General features: G+C 38.5%; 1 protein-coding gene across 1 annotated transcript in view; it reads right to left on the bottom strand.

The window, feature by feature from the left end:
• Positions 1 to 22,611, bottom strand: part of Asxl3 (ASXL transcriptional regulator 3) — a 111,971-nt gene extending 89,360 nt beyond the window's left edge. Inside the window, exons 1-3 of the mRNA XM_085833575.1 lie at positions 22,574 to 22,611; positions 19,513 to 19,621; positions 17,936 to 18,044 (exon numbers count right to left, since the gene is read on the bottom strand). Coding sequence (XP_085689701.1) covers positions 17,936 to 18,044; positions 19,513 to 19,621; positions 22,574 to 22,611 — 256 coding nt within the window. The remainder of the gene's footprint in view (positions 1 to 17,935; positions 18,045 to 19,512; positions 19,622 to 22,573) is intronic.
• Positions 22,612 to 23,427: the final 816 nt, after the last annotated feature.

Below are 23,427 nucleotides of genomic sequence, written 5' to 3'. Positions count from 1 at the left end.
GCAGATGATATGATAGTATATATAAGTGATCATAAAAATTTCACCAGAGAACTTCTAAACCTGATAAACAGGTTTATCAGTGGAGTAGCTGGATATCAAACAAATCAGTGGCCTTTCTCTATATAAAGGATAAACAGACTGAGAAAGAAATTAGGAAAACAATACCCTTCACAATAGTTGCAAATAATATTAAATACCTTGGTGTGACTCTAACTAAAGAAGTGAAAGATCTGTATGATAAGAACTTCAAGTCTTTGAACAAAGAAATCAAAGAAATCAAAGATGGAAAGATTTCCCATGCTCATGGATTGGCAGGATAAATATAGTAAAAATGGCTATCCTGCCAAAAGCAATCTACAGGTTCAATGCAATCACCATCAAAGTTCCAACTCAATTCTTCACTGAGTTAGAAAGGGCAATTTGCAAATTCATCTGGAATAACAAAAAACCTAGAATAGGAAAAACTATTCTCACTGATAAAAGAACCTCTGGTGGAATCACCATGCCCTGACCTCAAGCTGTACTACAGAGGAATTGTGATAAAAACTGCATGGTACTGGTTCCGCTACAGACAGGTAGACCACTGGCATAGAATTGAAGACCCAGAAATGAATCCACACACCCATGGTCACTTGATCTTTGACAAGGGATCTAAAATCATCCAGTGGAAAAAAGACAGTATTTTCAACAAATTGTGCTTGCACAAATGGCAGTAATCATATAGAAAAATGTGAATTGGTCTGTTCTTATTTCCTTGCACAAGTCTAAGTGGATCAAGGAACTCCATATAAAACCAGAGACACTAAAACTTATAGAGGAAAAAGTGGGGAAAAGTTTCGAAGATATGGGCACAGTGGATAAATTCCTGAACAGAAAAGCAATGGCTTGTGCTGTAAGATCGAGAATTTACTAATGGGACCTCATAAAATTGCAAAGCTTCTGTAAGGCAAAAGACACTGTCAATAGACAAAAAGGCCACCAGCAGATTGGGAAAGAATCTTTACCAATCCTAAATATGAAAGGGGACTGATATCCAATATATATAAAGAACTCAAAAGATGGACTCCAGAAAATCAAATAACCCTATTAAAAATGGAGCTAAACAAAGAATTCTCAAATGAGGAATACCGAACAGCTAAGAAGCACCTGAAAAAATGTTCAACATCCTTAATTATCAGGGAAATGCAAATCAAAGCAACCCTGAGATTCCACCTTACACCAGTCAGAATGGCTAAGATAAAAAATTCAGGTGACAGCAGATGCTGGGGAGGATGTGGAGAAAGAGGAACACTCCTCCATTGTTGGTGGGATTGCAAGCTGGTACAACCACTCTGGAAATCAGTCTGGAGGTTCCTCAGAAAATTGGACATAGTACTACGGGAAGATCCAACAATTCCTCTCCTGGGCATATATCCAGAAGATGTCCCAACTTGTAATAAGGACATGTTCCACTATGTTCATAGCAGCCTTATTTATAATAGCCAGAAGCTGGAAAGAACCCAGATGTCCCTCAACAGAGGAATGGATACAGAAAATGTGGTACATTTAGATAATGGAGTGTTACTCAACAATTAAAAACAATGAATTCATGAAATTCTTTGGCAAATGGAGGTATCTGGAGGATATTATCTTGATTGAGGTAACCCAATCACAAAAGAACACACATGATATGCACTCATTGATAAGCGGATATTAGCTCAGAAACTTAGAATACCCAAGACACAATTTGCAAAACACATGAAATTCAGGAAGAAGGAAGACCAAAGTGTGGATATTTCACTCCTTCTTAGAATGGGGAACAAAATACCCATGGGAGGAGTTACAGAGTCAAAGTTCAGAGCTGAGAAGGAAGGAAGGACCAACCAGAGACTGCCCCACCCAGAGATCTATCCCATATACAACCACCAAACCCAGACACTATTGCATATGCCAGCAAGATTTTGCTGACAGAACCCTGACATAGCTATCTCTTGTGAGGCTATGCCTCTGCCTGGCAAATTCAGAAGTGGATGCTCAGAGTCATCTATTGGATGGAACACAAGGTCCCGAATGAAGGAGCTAGAGAAAATACCCAAGTAGCTAAAGGGGTATGCAACCCTATAGGAGGAACAATAATATGAACTAACCAGTACCTCCCAGAGCTTGTGTCTCTAGTTGCATATCAGAGGATGGCCTAGTAGGTCATCAATGGAAGGAGAGGCCCTTGATCTTGTAAAGATTATATGCACCAGTACAGGGGAATGCCAGGCACAGGGAGCAGTAGTGGGTGGGTTGGGGAACAGGGTTGGGGGAGGGTTAGGGAACTTTCAGGATAGCATTTGAAATGTAAATGAAGAAAAAATAAAAAAATAAATAAAAATAAAAAAATTAAAAGCTCAAGAATAAGGAAGACCAAAGTGTGGATGCTTAGGTGCTTCTTAGAAGGGGGAACAAAATACTCACAGGAGGAAATATGGAGACAAAGTATGGAGCAGAGACTGAAGGAAAGGTCATCCAGAAACTGCCGTACCTAGAGACCCATCTCACATACAGTCACCAAACCCAGAAACTATTGTGGTTGCCAAGAAGTGCTTGCTGACAGGAGCCTGATATAGCTGTCTCTTGAGAGGCTCTGCCAGAGCCTGACAAATACAGAGGCAGATGCTCACAGCCAACCACTGGACTGAGTGCAGGTTCCCCAGTTGAGGAGTTAGAGAAAGAACTGAAGGAGCTAAAGGGGTTTGCAACCCCATAGGAACAAGAACAATGTCAGCAAACTAGACTCCCCAGAGATCCCAGGGACTAAACCACCAGCCAAAATTTACACAGGGAGGGACCCATGGCTCCTGTCACATATGTAGTATATTGTTTGGCATCAATGGGAGGAGAGGCCCTTGGTCCTGTGAAGGCTCGATGCCCCAGTGTAGGGAAATGCCAGGGTGAAGAGGTGGGAGTTGGTGGGTAGGTAGGGGAACACAGTTATAGAAGCAGGGGTGGGGATGGGATAGGGAGTTTCCAGGGGGAAACCAGGAAAAAAGGATATCATTTGAAATGTAAATAAAGAAAATATCCAATAAAAAATAAATAAATGAGTGTATCTTGACTTTGATATGGACATATTCATCCATAGACTCTAAGCAGTGGCTTATAGTAAACATATATTATTTTAAAGTATGGTTAAATATAAACACAAAGTTTATATGAACATCTCAATTAGTTTGCTCATACTTTTGCCAAATATATGACAGGAGGGTCATAGAATTGAAAATGCCCATCCATTATACAGATTCATATTCTGACAAAACACAAGGCTTTCATCTGTTATACTTATTTTATAGCTGTCCTAAGAGTAGATGTGATGTATAATTGGAGGTGTAAATATTCATCTAGGACGTGTAGCTTGTTTTGTGAACTGCAAATTGAGGGTAAGTTAATGTTAGAGGAGAGATCACAGGGAATTCCCTGTAAGTGGAATTACAACAGGAGGTAGAAAATCGAACAACTGGGACAGATGATTTAACCAATAAATATTAAACCTTGACACAGAGCTTAGAACCTGATACCTTCTTGGCATTTAAGACAGAGTGGGAGCAGGGAATTTTCTTTTTTAAAAAAAACTACATCAGTATGGTCATAGAATTACGAGCAGATCTTTGTATGCCAAATCTCATGATGGCATCGATGAGCACACAGAAAAGGAGGAACAGGGATACTACTGTGTCTGCATTTTGCTGCATTTCATTACATGCTGCTATATTTTGCTACATGTTGCCGCATTTTGTTGCATTTTGCAACATGTTGCTTTCCTCCCCAAATTAAGCAAATTGAAAGCATGGTTTAAGTTAGATCTACTCTTAAACTTCCTCCTCAACCATCATTCCACACACAAGCTTCCCACTCCTTCCTTAAAAAGCGCTGAGAGCAAATATTATAGCGAACCATAAAGTATTCTTAACACCCAGAGACAAGGTGACAATCTGACAACAAACTGGATTTCACTCTTTTTCTAGGTGTCTCCAAGTTGTCCTCTAGCCTCTTTGTCATTCCATTGACCTTGAACATGCTATTGTAATAACTGATGTCATTCCTTTACAGTTGAATGGGACCATGACTATTCCCTTCTAATCCACATGTTAGTTCACTGACAGAGGAACAAGAGGCCCATAAAGCTAGCTTTGATCTTCAACCCAAGACACAAATGAGGGAGGAATTAGAAAGTAGGCTCAATTTGCATGTATTTCTGGTCTCACATTTCACTGGCTTCTACAACTCCCAACACCTCTAAGTAGTCAAGAGGGCAAGAACACAACTTTTCCACTACTTGCTGCTCTGGCTTTCACTGCATCCTCCCTAAAGAGTGTTCTTCATTATGCTGTCAGGTAAGCTTATCTTAGAAGATCAAACTCCAACAGGTTCTCCATAAATTCCCTTACTGCCTCTGAGGCAGCCTTGCTTCTTCCTACCATACATCCTTGGAAGTCAGTGGACACAGTTCTTGGTTCCTGCAGAGATGGGATGTGTTCTCATGCTTGCCACAGCAGCCCTGACTGAGCTCAGCAATTCAGGGCTAATTTACAAGCTTATTACATTGGATTTTTAAATTTCATTTTCATTAAATTCATTCAAGGTATCTATTTTTACAGTTAGCTTTTAATTGCTGTGCTTATCAAGAACTGAAGGAGAGGAAAACAAAGGTAGTTTGTATGATAGAAATTTATATATAAAACATTTTAATTAACAAGTCTTTGGAAAAAATATGTATATTAAAGTCAATTAAGACACATAAGAAAGCAAACTCAAAAAAATGTGCCCTGCAAAAGGCTTGGAAGTTCCACAGACAGGCACTAAGCACAGATGCATTTCCCTGTGCTGTCCTTACTCAGTGCCTTACTTTAAGAGGGATTTATTTATTTATTTATTTATTTATATAAGAAAATAAAATCAAAATTTCAAATTCAAAGCTAAAGTCATTAAGCTGTACAAAATGGCAGAGTGGTGTGGGTACAAACCACAGTGCATGCTGGTTCCTGGATTGTATTCAGCCATTGTCATGCAAGCCTTTCATTTTTGTCACTGCCATATGTCCCACTAGACCACCTCCACAAGCAACAGCCCATTTGAGAGATCTGACTTCAAACACTTCCTACAGGAAAGGGTGCTGACCTCAACCATTTTCATTTCTATTCATTTTCTTCTAACGCTTCCTATTAGTTTCCTAAAACAACCAGTGTTGATACCCTCAACTACCAGCATGTTCCTATAGAAAAGCCACTGATACGTCAGCTGAAAAAGACTGCAATGAAAAGATACCAGAGAAATGAAGACAATACTGTGCCACCCACGTGGTCTCAGTAGTTCTCTAAAAGTGAGTTGGGTCTTATAAGGTCTTATTGTTTATTTATTAATTGTTAGTTCAGTCATTCAGCTTTTACTAAACACTTTTCTTCATATGCAGAATGATATGAGATGCAGAAAAGAACACAGTAAACAGCTATGATAGTGATGGTTTCATATTGACTGCCATGCACACACATTAGCCTTTGAGCAGATCCTCCTCACACCCTTAAACTCCCCTTTCTTTCCCCACCTTTAGCCCTTGCTGTTAGCTCTCTTTGCTCTCCAAATAGTAATGTTTCTATTTTGATGGCTAGCTGTATGTATGTATGGTATGTATGGTAGGATTGAAAATGGAGAGATATTTGTTTCCTGAATACATTTAATTTGCTTGATATGATAACCTCTATTTGTAACTATAAACCATTCTCAAAAGATGAACAAGGAGCTAATAGACATAAAAAAAAATGTCCATGATTCTATTGTGGGAGCATGAGGTTTATCTTTATTTAAATCATCATAAAATGCGTGAGATGCCATTATGTCATATGTGTTTATCGTTCCTTTACCTGTCCTTCATCTCTCCTGCACCTATCATCCACTCATGGCTCTACACAGATAGACACTTTTCTTCTCTCATGTCCCATGGGCTCCGATGCCTACCCCACCCCTCCTTATCACCTACTCTTGTTCTTCTTGATCTCCTTTCTAGATCTATAGATTTTATCCACACATACAGCTGATCAAACATATATGTACACATTATAAAACCAAAGTGCTTTTGTTATAAAAAAGAAATACTTTTGTTCAAAGAACAATGGTGTAGAATAACTAATTCAAATGATAGCTCTGCCAGTGGAAACATAATAGTGATAACTATACTTTGTCTTGACAGATCAATAAGTGAGTGATTCCAGAGTAGCAGCCACATGGGAAATTGCCCAATAGTCTCAGGGTGGATTACAATGTATTCTGTGCATAATACTTACATTTGAAATTGTGTAAGCAGATATTCTGGATCGATGCAGCAACTAAATGCATGCCAGAAAGTATAAAAACTGACATATAAAAGAACAGGCAACTCAGTTGACCCCAATTAAAAATTTCCTGGACTCCAATTCTTTCAGAGAAAGGTAATTCCTTAATCCTTTTTGGATCCAGCCTATGGAGAGAAGTCTGCTCTAAATGAATCCTGTGCCAAGGTAGGGGAAGTCAACTGGACCTAAGCAAGCTTTCTTGTTGAAAAAAAAAACACTCCAAAGATATGCTATGCCAAAACAAACTAGCAACAGAAGACTGCTAGCAATAAAGTAACAGAAATAGCAAATTTCCAAAGAAGCCTTTAGAAGTCTCAACACTTTAACTATTGAGAATCTTGATATTGTTCAACATAATAATGTGTATGAATAAAATATAGCTTAGAGAAAGAAATTCTTACTATGTTTTCAAAATCTGTTTCATTGACTCTATGGGGCCTTATCTCAGAAAACAAAACAAAGCAAAACAAAACAAAACAAAAACAGGAAAAAAGAAACAACATAATAAACCAAAAGTAATGGTGAATAAGATGTTAATATATTTTCCTACTTTGCTTTTCTATTGCTGTGATAAACTCGTGTCTAAAAGTAACCCAAGGAGGAAAGGATTTTTGTATCTTATACTTCCAGGTCATAATTCATCACTGAAGGAAGTCTGGGCATCGACTACAGGCAGAAATCTGGAGCAGCAACTATGAAAGTATGTTGTTTTCCTGGCTTGTTCTCCCGCTATTTCAGACATCTTTTTTGTTCAGGCTTAGAGCACCTGCTAGGGATGGCACCACCTACAGTGGTCTGGACTTCCCTATGTCAATTAGCAATCGAGAAAATGCCTCATACACATACAATCCAAAAGAGGCAATTCTTCATTTAAGGTTCTTTCTTCCCAGATGTGACAAATTAATAAAAATTAATGATAAAATCTAATAAGGACCTACACGTGTCCATGTGTGTGTACGCATGTATACCTCTGTGCATGTTTGTGCATGCATACACTGTGCATATGTGTGATTGCATGCATATATTGTATATGAGTGTATATTCATAAGTTGTTTCATGTGTGTATTTACCTGCATGATTATCATAAAAGACAAATGCCTCATTCTCCTTCATGATTTTGTGACTGATATCAACTAGCAAATTGCAGCTGCCCATCACAGAACTGGGTATACTACAACTGATTCCAAATGTCAAACAATGGCCAATAAACACTTTGGTTTGTACTGAACAAAACACTGAAGCTCCAATGGTAACTAAATATTTCCCACACAGATGTGGCGACAGGAATCATTCCTTTCAAGTACTGATTAGTCTGCCATTCCAACTTTAATTCTGCTAATATCTCTGAGCATCTGTCAAAGCATCCCTTTAAACATGGATTAGACAAAGAAAAAGCATCAACCTAAAATGACATATTTAACAAGAAAAGCATACCTAAGAAGTTCCAGTTTCTCTCTGTATTACTCTCAAGCTATCATACAAAGAGGAAGAATTTCTCAGAATAGAAAGAAACAGCAGATTCTGTTTGTATGGGGTAAACTCACTTTAGACTGTCCTCTGTCAAGGTATGAATGTGTGTGTGTGTGTGTGTGTGTGTGTGTGTGTGTGTGTACATGTATGTGTTTAAATGCATTTGTATGTACATCTCTAATGTCTTTCCTCAGAGAATGCCCACTCACCTGTTTCTTGAGACAAGTATCTTACCAGGACATGGGATCCAGTGATTCTGCCAGGCTTGCTGACCAGCGATTCCCCCAAATCTACCTTCCCAATGCTGGAATGGTAAGTATTTGTCACTGCACACAGATTTCCATGTGAGTGATGGGAGTCAAACTCAGGTCCTCACACTTGTGGGGCAGATACTTTACCACCTGAGCTATCACCCCGCCTCCCCAATTATTTCTTTTATATTGGCATGATACCCTCAGAATTCCATGCTACTCAGTTTCTTGGCATAGCTGCATAAAACAATAGGCCAGAAAAATCAAACACAGGAAAGTCCACAGAAAATATAAGAGCAAAGGGCGAGTGTGGGCTAAAGGCAAGACTTCACTAAGGAGCTTATTGCTAATCACCTTGAATGTCAGTATGTAAAGAATCAGGCAAGGCATACAGATAGCTGTTTGAGAAACACGTATAAAGAGTCACTTTACAGACAGAAAATGGATTATCTGGCACCAGGGAGAATAGAATCTTTAAAGAGCATGGCTGCCTTATTCTGATGTATGTCTCAGACAATATAAATCAAAATTAGCTCGTTAAGATGAGTAATTGGGGGATACCTTTAATTGTATTTTTATTTGAGGGAGCTTGTTTTTCTTATGTGATCACATTCCTCATCTTTCTTGTTTTATGAAAATTTCCCTCTTGTAACACAAGAGAGGTTGGGAAATGATATGTAATGGGAGAACTTTATCTGCACTGAAAAGCAAACTTTCTCTTCCTCCATGGCTCTGAGCTGTTAAAACTGACTAAAACCCATTTATACATGAACAGAGTTCAGAGTTCAAGGAGGGAGATTTAGGAAAAAGAGGCCCCTGATGGATGAAAGAACTGGAAGGAATATTTAAATCATGTTTGAAAGAGGGGGAGTGAGTCATTTGGAGAAGACAAGGGGGGTGGGGAGGAGATGGTAACCAGCTGTTCTCCATCACAGGGCAGCAGAAGGAAGGAGAAAACTGCTTTAATTAAAAGCACAAGAGACTCAGCATAAGGAAAGCCTTCTTTGCTATAAAGGTTATCAAAAGCACAGAGCAAAAAACGTAAGGACTGACTGGAAGATTCTTTTTCTCCCTGGATATGTTGAAAAAAAAGAAAGACAAAACAAAACCAAAAACCAACCTTTTCCTAAATGGATTGTGTTTAAGACAAGTCAGAGCACAATGCTCTTTGGAAACCTCTTTTATTTCTTCATGAACTATGAAATCCGTGGGCAGAGATGAAAGCCAGAGGAATGGGAAGGCGTGGGCAGAGGAAGTTTTCCATCCCACCCATGGTCATTTCTTTAAAGTATTCTCTTTCCTCTGCACTCTCTTCCATATGTAACTAACACAACAAAATTTCACATAAGTTCCTGGAGCCCACCAAAGTAGAGCAGGTGTCTCCATTAGTTAACAAGCTGCTGACTAAAATGCAGAGTTGCTAGAAAAGGGACAAATTTATTTAACACCCCCCCCAAAAAAAAAAAAACAGGTGGCCTGCTACAAACCCAGAAGGAATTTCTTTTACATGCCCACAAAGTTCTTAGGAAGTGATGCCAGATAGATCATAACCATGCTATCTCTTCCTCAATGGGCAACTGGAAGCCTGCTTAAAACATCCTACATATCCCACCCCAAACACATTTGTGTGGACATGTAGCACCTCTAAACATGTCACACTGGGGCACTGCAAGTAAATAGCAAAACAAGACGCTATGGTGGCTCATCTTGAGTGTCAACCTGACTTAATTTAGACTCCCCTAGGAGACAGACATATGAGTGTAATTTGTATGACTGTTTCCAAGGAGATTAACTAAGAAGGACAAACTACCTTGAATGTGGGCTGGGCCATCTCAAGGACTGAAATCTGGAGTGAAATAAAAAGGGAAAACTGAGCTGAGCACCAGCATTTCTCTCTCTGCTGCCTGACAGAGGGGAACATGAAACACTGCTTTGTGCTATGCACTCGCTTGCTCAAACCGGGAGGAAAAAACTAAAACCTTCCTTCCTTAAGTTGCCCTTTCCAGGTATTTTTGCCACAGCAGTAGGAAAGGGTAACTGATGTAGTGAGCTCAAGTCATAATCCCCTTTATAACCTTCTACCTCTATCCCTACCCCTTCCAACATGAATACGCTATTGAATAAGTACACATTGTGAGCATGCCTGCAGGGAGCCCGAGCTTTCATTAGAAAGGTTGCACATAATCCATGAAGCTCTTGGTTTCTGTGTAATTGATGTATTAGCAGAGATATTACCCATACACTTGAGCCATCTGAAAGCACCTTTCACTTTTAATAGTTTCATTTTACACACACACACACACACACACACACACACACACACACCCTCAACGTGTAACCTCTGAGCCAAAGAAAATAGTGACTTGAATAATGTTTCATTACATTAACACAACCCTGCCAAGAATCACACAACCAAAAACCCACTTATAAAACTAGCCATAAAGAATAATGAAAAAGGGTCAAATAAAATTCTTGAAATGGTGAAATCATTATACATACTGGGATTTAAGGTCTAAATAATGGATAAGTGTTTGTTTCTCTCTATCCCTCTGTCCACCATTCTTCTCTTTTTCTCTTTCTCTCACCCTGTTTGTTCCCTCTCCTATCTTCCCCTGCCCTCTCCTCTCCCTTTCTGTAAATGGAAACTTCAAAAATACTAATTCCCTGGCTTGAGTGTGGCTTCCTCCCTGTAGCCATTAGGGTTAATAGCAAGCAGAACCTTTTTCTTTTCTTTCCCCCACTCCTCTTTTGATCTCTATAGATGAAAATTCTATATTTTCCAGTTTCTTCATTAAAGGGAGTGCTTTACTGTTTATCTTAAGCATGAAATGTATTATGGCTATAAAAGTGACATTTTTTCCTCATTAATAACAATTTTTAAGTAGAGGATGAAGAGGGTAAAGACTGTATACTGATGGTGTTACTTAATATAAAATATTATGAGTTCTGCAAGAGAGTAATGAATTGTAAACCAACTTAGTATGTGAGAAAAACCATGATATACCTGTGTATTATGCTCAAAAAACAACTCAGACACAAACACACTCATAAATCTCTGCTTAAACTAGACCATAAAATTTGTAATATTTTCTTTGTGTGACACAGATCTATACTTATATAGGCATAACTTGTCATGGCTTGTCAACACAGATATATCAGCCGATCCACCTAAATCACTCTTTGATCTCCAGAGCTTAGCTTATAAAATTTGAGCAGTTTAATTTTTCAAGTCTATGTGTTCAATACTTGCTCACTTCAAAGACTGCACAGAAGTCAAAGAAACATGGACACAGCTATAGTTCTTTGTCACATAAATTCTACTGTCAAAAATATATCTCTTTTTCCACACTGTAGACCGTTTCAACAAAACTTTAATAAACGTATTTTGGAAAGGAAGCTGACATTTTCTAAGAATTGGTTCTTGTGGTCAGTTGACTCCAAGAGAAGGTTAAGGAAGGCCTTCAGTGCTTTGAATTCTACTAAAAGACTGGCATTCAGATATTATAGCAATATATATATATATATATATATATATATATATATATATATATATTGGTTGACATAGCTTTATCCTTAGGATTTACTTTATTTTAAAGGTAAGCATATGTGTGTATATCTATTCATGTTAATTCAGGCAAGAAGAAGGGGTCAGATCTCCTGAAGCTGGACTCAGGAAAACTGAGACAAGAACTCTTGAAGATCAATAGGCACTCTTAAGCAGTTAGCCACCTCTCTAGGCCCAGTTCACTATCAGGCAATGGCAGACACTGTTGTTTCCTATACATCTTTGCTTCTCTCTCTGACAGAATAACAAATGCCAATTTATCCTTATTAACTTTAAATAACTCAGTGACGCTAGGCTGATTCTTTCAATTGTGCTAAGGGTATCTTACCAATTACTGATAATTATCTGCCTAGATCCTTTTAGTCTCTATACCAAAGAGGCAATATGAGAGGCTACAGACAAGAAGAGATTGTAGGCCCATCTCTCCTCATCCTTCTTTGCTTTTCTTTCCCACTTCTCCCTCACATCCACACACACACACACACACACACACACACACACGTAGAAAACTTTCTCAGGAGGAAGAGGATGGGAACACATCAGTGCTCACATTGGAAGGGCAAATTATCTTTGTCACTAGCTGAAAACTGTTCTCTGCTGTTTCAGTCCGAGTTTCAGAACACCTTTGAAACTGGCTTGTGGTGTCAGATATACACCTGGGCTTGGATACAGTAAGAAGAGAGAGAGGTTCCTAAGACTGTTTCTTCTTTGAGATCAAATCAAGTAACAAAACCTTAATGACTGTCTGCATCAAGGAAAAGCTGTAAATTTTAAAATATTTTAATATGTGGAAGTACATGCAAGGTGGGCTGTTTGCAAAGGTTGAACATAACCCACACTCAATAGATTTTTCACTCTCTAGGTTTTCCACACTATACATGGCACTTTTTTGGATAGGAAATATGCTTGTCCTGCAAGAAGCAATTATAGTTTGCAATAAGATACAAAAGAGGGTGAGCCAAGGAGTACTCAAGGAAATAAGCTATTTACTATTCTTTCAGTGATTTCCCCAAAGCAATTTCCCTAATGCAACTTCAAAGGCTATGCCAGGAAATCTAATTTGGGTCACATTTGCTGGATATGTGTGGGTCTGAGTTATTCTGTGAAGTAAGTAATCACATGTCAAATTAGGGAAGTCTGCTTATCCCTGCTTTGGGTTAATTACTGGTTGAGGGCTTCTCCCCTATCTTCTATCCCTGCCCAATCAGTTAAATCCTTGTCTTCCCTGGAATTCAGGGTCAGTCATTAGCAAACCTTCTACAATCTCAACATTTTCTCTGAATCATTACTTTGCATCCCGATTGACAAATATTGGCTCTCTCCCATGTGTATCAGGACCCAAAGATACTGCCACGTGGCAGACTTTGTCTTTTGCATACATCTTGTACTTTTGGGCCTGGTAGTAGGTTGTAGGTGATATATGCAACCTCACTGTCCCTTTGGACCAATTTTTGTCCCTGATCATTGGATGCCCCAGTATTGTGTTTTGTGTCATTAGAGCATATTTATCAGTGTGACTTACTCTGGGGACATAAAAAGGTTCATTTACTCATGGATCAGTCCATATCCAAGTTGGTGAACCAATAAGTTTACTGTAATCCATTACAAGAACACACATGACCCAAAGGCAGCTAGACCACAGAACAATTGCCTCCCAGTGAGTCATTTTCCTCTTAGTGGCTGCCAGACTCTCAGAGAGAGGGGCCATTATCAGCCCCCTCTCTCTCCTGTGACTATGCTTAAGCTGGTGGGCATCGCTCATGGTGTTATCCCAGCTGTTCTACTTCCAGGCACCCTTGCCTCTGCCCAATCCAGGTAAGGCAAGCGTGCTTAGTTACACATTTCTGTCCCTAGCTGTGCTTTGTACTTTCTGTCCAACTCTTGGGTTACCCTCCATTTCTGGAAGGTTTTAGCTCTTACCTGGTAATCTTTATTAATATTATTTCTATTATATTTTTCAGCTTCAATATTCATGAAGATCACTCTTGAATTCCATATCCAGGGTCTCTGTCAGTTTTTAAATCTTTCTTCAAGTTAAAAACAGTAATCTTTGTTCTAGGTAAAGCCATCCATCAAATGTACTAGCAACATCTAGCTTAACCACTGTGCAAACTATAAATCCCCCTTCCATACATTCTCCACTCCTTCATTCTTTTCTTTATTTACATTTCAAATGTTATTCCCTTTCCTGGTTTCCCCTCCAAAAATTCCCTATTCACTTCCCCCCCCCCCCTCCTGCTCCCCAACCCTCCCACTCCCATTCCTGGTCCTGGCATTCCCCTATTCTGAGGCATAGAGCCTTCACAGGACCTAGGGCCTCTCCTCCCATTGATGACCAACTAGGCCATCCTCTGTTACATATACAGCTAGAGCCACAAGTTCCACCATGTGTTTTGTTGTTGTTGTTGTTGTTTTTGTTTTTGTTTTGTTTTTTTTTTGATTGGTGGTTTAGTTCCAAGGAGCTCTGAGGGTACTGGTTAGTTGATATTGTTGTTTCTCCTATGGGGCTTCAAACCCCTTCAGCTCCTTGGATACTTTCTCTAGTTCCTTCATTGGGGACCTTGTGCTCTATCCAATGGATGATTGTGAGCATCCACTTCTGTATTTGCCAGGCACTGGCAGAGCCTCACAGGAGTCAGCTATATAAGACTCATGTTCACAAGCTCTTGTTGGCATCTGCCATAGTGTCTGGGTTTAGTGGTTGTTTATGGGATGGATCCCCAAGTGGGGCAGTCTCTGGCAGGTCATTCCATACTCATGGAAGGAGTTAAGGAGACAAAGTTTGGAGCAGAGATCAAAGGGATGACCATTCCTTCATTCTTATGTTGCACTGTCAGCCACATTTAGCAAGACCCAACAGCCATTGAATCTACCTGTGGTCCAGAATGTTAACTCTGGAGAAACCACAGTATGGCTGCCGTTCTATCATACCCAACATTGATAAATGTAGGAGTATGGCCTTAATGGTTTCAGATGCATAGGCAGACTTAATTATTCTTCTGTGAGAGTGCTTTTCCTATCCAAACTTTGGCTACTAAACTGACATCCTCTTGATAGAAAATGCTGAAACAGGAAAAGTCAACTTCTTTAGGTTCATTCTATACATGTTTACACAGCCACCTCCCTTTCTACTGGAAAAGTCTGAGTTTCCTGCTGATTGCTTTCCATCATGCCTGTGCCCTTAACCAAGCCAGCCTCCTCATCTGCCTAGATATCACTCATGCACCTTACTAGGCACATGGCAGTACAACATCCTTCTCATGGTGTCTGCTTATCCTCTACTGGAATTTTCCTACCAGTAAACAAATAATGGTTCTAATAATTGGTCTTCATTAAGCACAAACAACTGTTTCGATTACACCCCACTCCTAAGCATTTCCCACTTCTTTTTCTCCACCTCCAAAATTCTTAAATCTTTGAAATTGTCTGTATTCCTCTCTGATTTCTTTTCTCTAACTTTCATATGCCCATCACATGCAAGCTATGCTTGAAGACCTCAAAGCTGTCTCTTTCCTTATTATGTTCATCAAAAAGACATAAGCCCAGTAGGCACTGACTCCCCCATTGTTCCCACCTCTCTCTCCCCTTCTCCCTGTACACCTCCTCCCATCTTGGGACAAGGTTGCCAACCCAGACTGGCATCAAACATCCTGTGCAGATAAGGATGACAATGCACCTGTTCTTGTCTGAGTCCAGAGCTATGCAGGGTTAGACTGGTTAGTTCTTACATGAGAGGAAGTATTGTCATTTTTCAATCTCTCTTCAGAGAAACACATTGTTCTTTCAGCTTCCTATACAAAAAACTTACCCTAGATCCATCTATTTGTAATCTCACTCACCTTTTGTTAGAGTCTCTTCAACCTCTTGAAAGTCAACTAACCTCAGGCTGTCTTTGACTGTCTTTTCTTTGTAATTTACCTTTAGTGACCTCAACCAATTTCATGTCTACAAATGATTCCAGTAAACAAAAAATCTCCAGGTGTCCATTCTTGGCCCTGGGTTTCCCATTCATGTCAGTAACCATTTAACCCATCTGGGGTCACAAACACAATCTCATGGTCCACACCCTAACTTGAACTCCTACTCACAAAACCTTCCCCAAACCAATCCTCATTAGGAAATTCAGCATTCTAGCTGGGACAGTTACTATTTATCATGAAGCTGACAGGGTCTAGAACCACCTCAGAGGCATGGCTCTGGGCATGTATGAGAGGAAGTCTCTTGATTACCTTAATTGAGGTGAGAGAACCCATTCAAATCAATGGCTCAAACTATCCCATGGGGCTAGAGTCTCAGGCTGAATAAAAGCAGAAAGCAAGCCAAACCTCATCTGCTTCCTGAAAGCAGGTGCCATGTGGTAGCTGCTTCAGAATCCGGTTACCATGCTCTCCTGCCTTGGCGAACTGTTCACTCAAACTGTGTTCCAAAAGGCCCCTAACCTTTTGTTGAGTATTTTGTTCCAGCAACAAGAAAGGTAACTAATCCATAAGCTATGGTATTGAGAACAATGCTATTCTGTGATTACCCACACCACCCAAAGTCTAGATTCAAACTCAAGCCCTTCACCTTTAACTCTACATTTGTCAGCAACTCCATTGGATTATCCCTCAAATATATCCAGAAACTAGGCATGGCCATCCCACCCACTGCTTTTCTTTCCGTGTCAGCGCTGTCCCCTTCCCACTAGATCATGACCAAAGCTCTCTAGCTCGCCTCCCTGGTGTTTGTACTTGTATCTCACTTTCTTTATACTTGGTGAGTTTAGTAGAATCCCAAAGAGGCCATTTTCTTTCTATCTGAAAACCGTGTGATGGTTTAGTATCTCATTTAAAATAATATCTGGATACCTCAAGATGCTATGTAATAGGCCTGTATGACTTTGTATCTTACTAAAATCTCCCTTGTGTATCCATCTCTTGTTATTTCTGTAATATTCCCAGTACTCTGCTACCTCTAGGTCTTTATAATTGTTGTTCCCTCTACAGACTTCTCTGTCCTTAAACCCTATTCCCTCATCCTATGAAGGAGATTATTCATTCCCCAGTAGAAACTTGTTTATTTCACTTCTTCATATTAGTTGTCACCACTGAATAAGCAACAATCTTTACATATTTCTTGTGTACTTGTCTGTCAGATTACTCAATTTTCACTAGAAAGTTTTTTCTGTTTCATGTTGATGAGAACAGTATTTGTAGTATTTGGCTCACAGAAGACGAGAGCATATGTTGAGAGAGAGAGAGGGAGAGAGAGAGAGAGAGAGAGAGAGAGAGAGAGAGAGAGAGAGAGAGAGAGTACTGACTACTCACACATACAGTCAGCATAACATCAAGACTGACCCAAGTAGACACTCCTCCAATGTGTACAAAGACAAAAGGAGGCCCTACTAGCCAGTCCATTTAGAATGCTTTGTCTCTCTACCCAGCCAAAATACTATGCCAGTGGCAGAAGGAGGGTTCCAAAAAGAGAGGAACGTGGACACTAAGTCAAGTGCACCACAGTGAACATGTATTAAACACTGTAGCCATTCTAGTAAAGACAGAATCTATTTCAAATGTTGAGCTCACAAACTTGTTTACCATTCAACTAGGAATGAAGTAGCACTTGGCTTCTCAGGCTATGAAGAGTACATAACAGTAAAAGGCCGGGGTCTTCACTGTGCTAGGAGCTAAATGGATGACTCAGAATTATTCCTAAAATGCTTTATTTCTGCAAGGCTTGCTTGCTGAAAGATAATTTACTAGTTCCCATGAGTACACAGATGAGAATTTAACGTGATAGTCTTCCTCCCCAGGAATGATCTGTGGCCATTTGTGGGACCAGAGAGTTGGCTGAGATTCAGCATAGTAGCTTCTGTGGATTGAAAATCTACCTTACATCGTCTTGATTCTTTGAGGAATAGCAACACTAACCTTAACTTACAAGAAAAAAAGAAATACCAAAAACTAGAGCCATTAGGCATAAAACAATGCGGATCTTAGTCCACCACAGAAATAAAAGTAGAAGCAGAACCCAGGACCCCTCTCTTACTACATGGGAGGAGTATACAGATTCTGGTGAGCCCCAAGAAAATTATTCAGGGAAAAATATTGTTCAAAATAAGCATAAGGGGAAAGAGTGTCATAGTTTTCTTGGGTGCTAAGCTTTTAAAACAAAAATGACTGACAATAAGTCTTAAGTGCTAAAAATGTAGCATAAAATTGCATCTCTAATGGCAGAGTAAACCAAGTAGTATCTTAACATTTAAATGATGCTACTTTTAAAAGAGCGAAGGTGTGTATGCTGGAGTCAGGTACACTCACCCCTGTTCTCTTCTCCATTGGCACTGGCCTCTGCCATCTCAGCGCCATCCAGGTCTGGGTCACAGACTAGATCCAATGTTCCATCCACTGGGCATGATGACTCCTCTTTCTGTATGATTTTGAAAACAACAGCAACAACGAAAATGATTTACAAATGTTTTAGCAACTGAATACAACTGAATAATGTTTTCAGAGTCCTGAGGTACCATCAGAGTTATGTGTAGGAACTATCGTATCAGTTGACTTTTAAAGGAAAAATTAGTCCTTAGGATAAAAGAAGGCAAAAAGTAAAGCATTGAAAAAGCACCGTCACTGTGGTAAATGTCTCTAAAATCTATACACAGGAAGGAGGGATGAGTCAGCAGTTAAGAGCATTGCCTCCTATTCCAGACGTCCCGATTCCATTTCCAGCACCCACACAGTGGCACACAACTGCCCATAACGTAGTCCTATGGAATCCTATGCCCTCTTCTGTTGTGTGTGCATGCAGATAACACACCTATATACATAAAACAAACACATACATAAATATGAAAGAAATCTAGACACAAGATTTCCTCTTGAGATATATAGTTTCCACTTTTCAATCCTATGTTCCATCTGATGAAGACCAATGGAAAACATCTCAGAACTCTGACCAATAAATGAAACACCAGAACGCTATAAAAAACAACTGGAAAAATACAAGTAATTTTAACATTCTTGTGTTGTTTTTATAACATACAGTGTAAGAAAAATTGGAGGAGTTACTAGTTAAGGAAGAATTACTTTGCCAGGTATAACTCTTGACATTAAAAACAAACTTCTCAAAGGAAATTAATGAACTTTAAAAACAACCCATCAGTTATTAAAGCAATAACTTGTTTTTAACTTAGCCAATCTAGTAGAACACACTAAACCCAATTATTATACTGGATTATTATTATCCTGGTAGATCATATTCTTAATTATTTTGGCAAAAGCTGCTGTCCTGGGGAATTTTCTATTTCATACATCACTTTCCATTCTCAAAAGCAATATGGAGTCCACTAAATAATTAAAAAGCATTCATCCAAAGCTTCTTCTAATATTTATCTACATACCTCATAGTTTAAATTTTTATTTTCTATACATATATGTTATACACACACATTCATGATTGGTACAAACAAAAACAAACAAAACAAAACCCCTGACTTTCTCCAGCTTATCATTTGCTACCACATTGAATACCTGATTTTAATCACTGTAATTTCATACAGGTGTGAAGTGTACAGAAATGATGCAGTAGGTCAAGAGGCGCCTGGCAACCTTCCTCATCTCACACAACTGAAGCTCTGGGACTTTCCTCCCTGTAATTCTCACAGAATGGAGAGGTTCCGCGGAAGCCACAGCTCTTTCCATTCCCCCATGTTATAACATAAACTCTGAGGTTTTCCTTAGAGAAATCTGTCACCGTTTATTATTCGTACAAAACCCTTTCTGTGGCATCTGAAAACGTTCTGGGCACAGAGGTCATTCATAAAAATCCAATCGTATTTACCTTCAGATATTTCAAAATCTGTGTGACACGAAGTGTGCAAAGCCATGGAACTTACTTTGAGAGCATAGAGGCCCGACTTCCCCGGGACTCTGAAGAATGTTCCATCCCCTATGCGCGTGTTAGTGTGAAGCATGGCATTCAGACAGGCTAAGGGAGAGGTGCCACTGGAAAAAGAAAAGCATGCAAAACATGAGCCCAGCTGAGACACAACTGATTAATAAGCAAAAGCATTCTCTGAGTCAAAAAAATAAAATAAAATAATTTTAAAAAAGAAAAGAGAAAAAGAAATAAGAAAGGAAAAGAAAAACAGAAAGAAATCTCTTTACAGGCCTTCCTAAAATATCTTCCCACCCTTGAAACATCTACATTACAATGAAGGGCCAGGCCAGTTTCCCCAAAGTTAATCAGATTCATCTGTTTTACAAGCTTCAGGCAAAATGTCTCCTAAACGCAAATTTTGTTTTTATTCACAAGGCAACCAACATTGTACTTTAAAGAAACCAAGTCTCAAACTTTTATGCAGTGCTATTTTTGTAAAATAGCACGATGAAGCCTCAGTTTTAAAATATTTCAGATAACTTAGTCGTTACACTTGAACAATCAAAAAAAAAAAAAAAAATCAAGGCCTGCACCTTCTCAGAGCCTGAAAAATAACAAAAGAATAATAAGAAAGCAGCAGAGAACTGATTTGAAATTATAAGTATTTAGGCTGCTCCTAGCATCAAATTGTTCACATGGCAAATGAAGAATTTGCATCTATGTTCATCTCTCTCCTATAGCTTCTACAATGTCATATGTGGAGTAAAGAAATGTGTGTTTGAGCATTCTGAGCAAGAAACAATTACCTCTGTACTAATGATGTGATAAAAGGCGTTGTTACAGCAATATTTAAAAGAAAACAATGTTACATTTATAATTGAAAATATTAGCATACACACGCACAGACATTTGTGAATTGTATTCAGTTCCTTACAAAGATGCTAATAAAATGTACTGTGCATGTATTGCAGTTTGCTTGCAAGTCAATGCCTTTGCAAGCTATAAGTGAAAGATATAAACACTGCTTTGGTTTAATGTCTATGTGTACACAGAGTATGTGACTATGTGCATTTTATTTCCCATTATACCAAAAGATCAGTATTTGGTCAAATCAGTGTTTATTAGAACTGCCCTGCCCTACGCCATAGGCCCCTTAAGACAAGGTATTAACCTCTAATATTTTGAAACAAAGGAGCATTTTAAGATATGAACTTTCAAATTTGGAATTATTAGGTTAAACAAAAGTTGTATGCTTCTAACTTTTTCTAAAAGCCAAGATGATCAAATCTCTTATTTACTATGAAGGTTGCTGGTAAAAATAAAAAAGCCAAAATTGCTGAATTGCAGGAACACATTATTGCAAGTCAGCATGGATATGCATTGTGTCCTGAAGGTTTAGAAACATTATAATAATGTGAGTTTTTCTTTATTATTTTAGGAAGCCGTTTTTCTGTGCCAATGTATAAACATAATTCCATTGGGTTTGACAGGAAACAAGAGTCCTAATATAAATTTGGTCGGAGGACAATGTAGCTGTAACAGTTGACTCATGTGGGAACAGCACTATGGCCTTACGTAAGGTCTCTCCTCATGAAGATGCTACATCACTGGCCTCATTTCATTATTTTCCCTGATGAACGAGGTTTGCTCATGTGTAAGTGGGCCCAGCCATAGCTATAATGACAAAATAGATTCAACTCCCTAGAACTCTCTCTCTACAAATGAATTCCAGATAAATAATGCAACATGTTATACCGAACACTGCAAAATATGTAATTTTTATATTCAGCTCTCCAGACAAAAAGCACAGAAAAAATTGATGCTGGGAATGACTGTGCCAGATTTCAGGAGTTTTAAATTAGCAAAACTGTCAGAAATGCAGACTTTCTGCAGTGACATGACAAGATGTTAACATGACAAGTCACATAGAATGCAATCCAGAAAAATTACATACTGCCGATCTTGAAAACCATAACTTAATAGAATTGTCCAGCTAACACTGAACTCCACAATAGCCTTCCTGTTCTTCATATGACATTACTAATTACTCAACTCCAAGTATGTAGATTTAGAACATTTAAGAGGAATGTAGATTTAAAGGCAACTGAGAATACAGGACAAATATGACACTACTACAGTTTACATTTTCTAAGGTAAACATGATTGCAGATGATAAATTGGCTGTTTAGTAACAGCTTCATGCTACACTTAATATCAGCTAAGGACTTCATCTCACACAGACAATAAGCTTCAACAAACACACAAGTACATTAGTAAGTTATATTATTTACTAACTTAATAAGCTCAAGATTTACTGTGGAAAAAATTTAAAATATATAATTCACAATTGTAAGATAATAGCACTCTAAAGGTTTCAACAACTGTTTTAATTTCCCCAAAAATTTCCCAAAAGAAACAAATAAAATGTTTTGATTTAAAATTACATTCACATTCTGGATGAATTAAAATATTCTTGCAACTCAAGTCAATCTGATTAGTCATCCCTATTTAAGGTTCTAATTGCATTTCAATATAAAATATTATCTATATATCATTATTTTGATCTATATATCACTATTTTGGTCTATCTCATTTTAAAACAATAAAATGTTTTCATCTAAAGGTACCAATGTTTCTTAAAGGAAAGCAATAAACCCAATGTAATATATTCATTGGAAAATACATGGTTAAAGTATTCTAGCCTACATCTTTATTTATGACTTTTCATCTTAATTCAATATTCTAGATAACTTAGCCTTCTTTTCTTGAAAAACATGTGTGTCATCTCACTTAACTGCTGTACAAAAGAAATAAATGAAAGCCTTTTTTGTACAATTTTATTATTTTATATTCATAAAACTTATAGAGTATCACACACACACACACAACTATGGCTATGAAGGATGTTAAAACACATCTGCATCCCCAGATGTTTCTGTACAGTTGAGACAAACATTAATCTTGACCATCATAATTGAACACATGAACTCCAAAATAGAACATATATTGTGGGTGGAATCAATCATAACGCATCAACATTTTAACCAAATAGCTCAGAAATAACAGGAGCTACTTACTTTCTAACAGGACAGGTTGGAGGAACGGCAAGATCCATTTGTGAGAGGGAAACAAAGGACAAAAAAGAAAATAAAATTAGTTTTATCAAACAAAGAATGATTTATTTCACCATGCCAGTAAGTAAGACAATGTTTGAGAGTGCGACTATGTCTTTGGCTGCCTGGGGGAGGTTGGGAAGAAAAATAGAAACATTAGGCTATAGGATGACTGTGACTCCTTCGCTATTTCTAAGATGTTTCCATTTTACTAACAATGTGCATCTATTTCCATATGGAAAATATAAGAAGAGATAAATAAGCAGGGTGTTTGCTCCCCGCCTCTGCCTTACAGGCCTGTAACTGGGCTGTTTCCTATGCACCTGCCAGAGTAGACCTACTCGACTTGCTAGCTTTTCCCCCTGGACTAAAGGCTTGTGGAACCCTTCTGGTTTGTTTCATTTCCCACAACCCCTGAAGCAGAACAGAGGTGGAATTTGGAGGGAGGGAGCAGGCATAATTTAAACTGTCTAGACATCAAAGAACCCCCCAGAGACACTTTGCAGAGCTCCAGTGCTATGTGAAATACAGAAAAACCGTTTTCTTTCTATCATCGAATTGCTGATGGAACACATAAAATTTACTAACAGTGAATTCTGAGTGCTAAGAATGGGCACCAGCTTGTCTATTGAAGTAATGTTAAAAACCAGGAAGGATGCTGAGAAGTGTGATTGAAAGAATATTAACAGCTCTGACAAAGACTATCTCAATCAGAGGTGTCCACTCCTTCACGCATAAAAATACTATTTCAAAAGAATATTTAAATCACACAAATCTTAAACTATTTTATTATATTAATATGTTTTTTGATAAAATGA

Source organism: Mus caroli, unplaced genomic scaffold (genome assembly GCF_978045245.1).
Source record: "Mus caroli unplaced genomic scaffold, Mus_caroli_1 scaffold_19, whole genome shotgun sequence".
In the NCBI taxonomy this organism is placed as follows: domain Eukaryota; kingdom Metazoa; phylum Chordata; class Mammalia; order Rodentia; family Muridae; genus Mus; species Mus caroli.
Note: the sequence above shows the minus strand (reverse complement) of the source record. Positions and strands in the feature narration are given on the sequence as shown.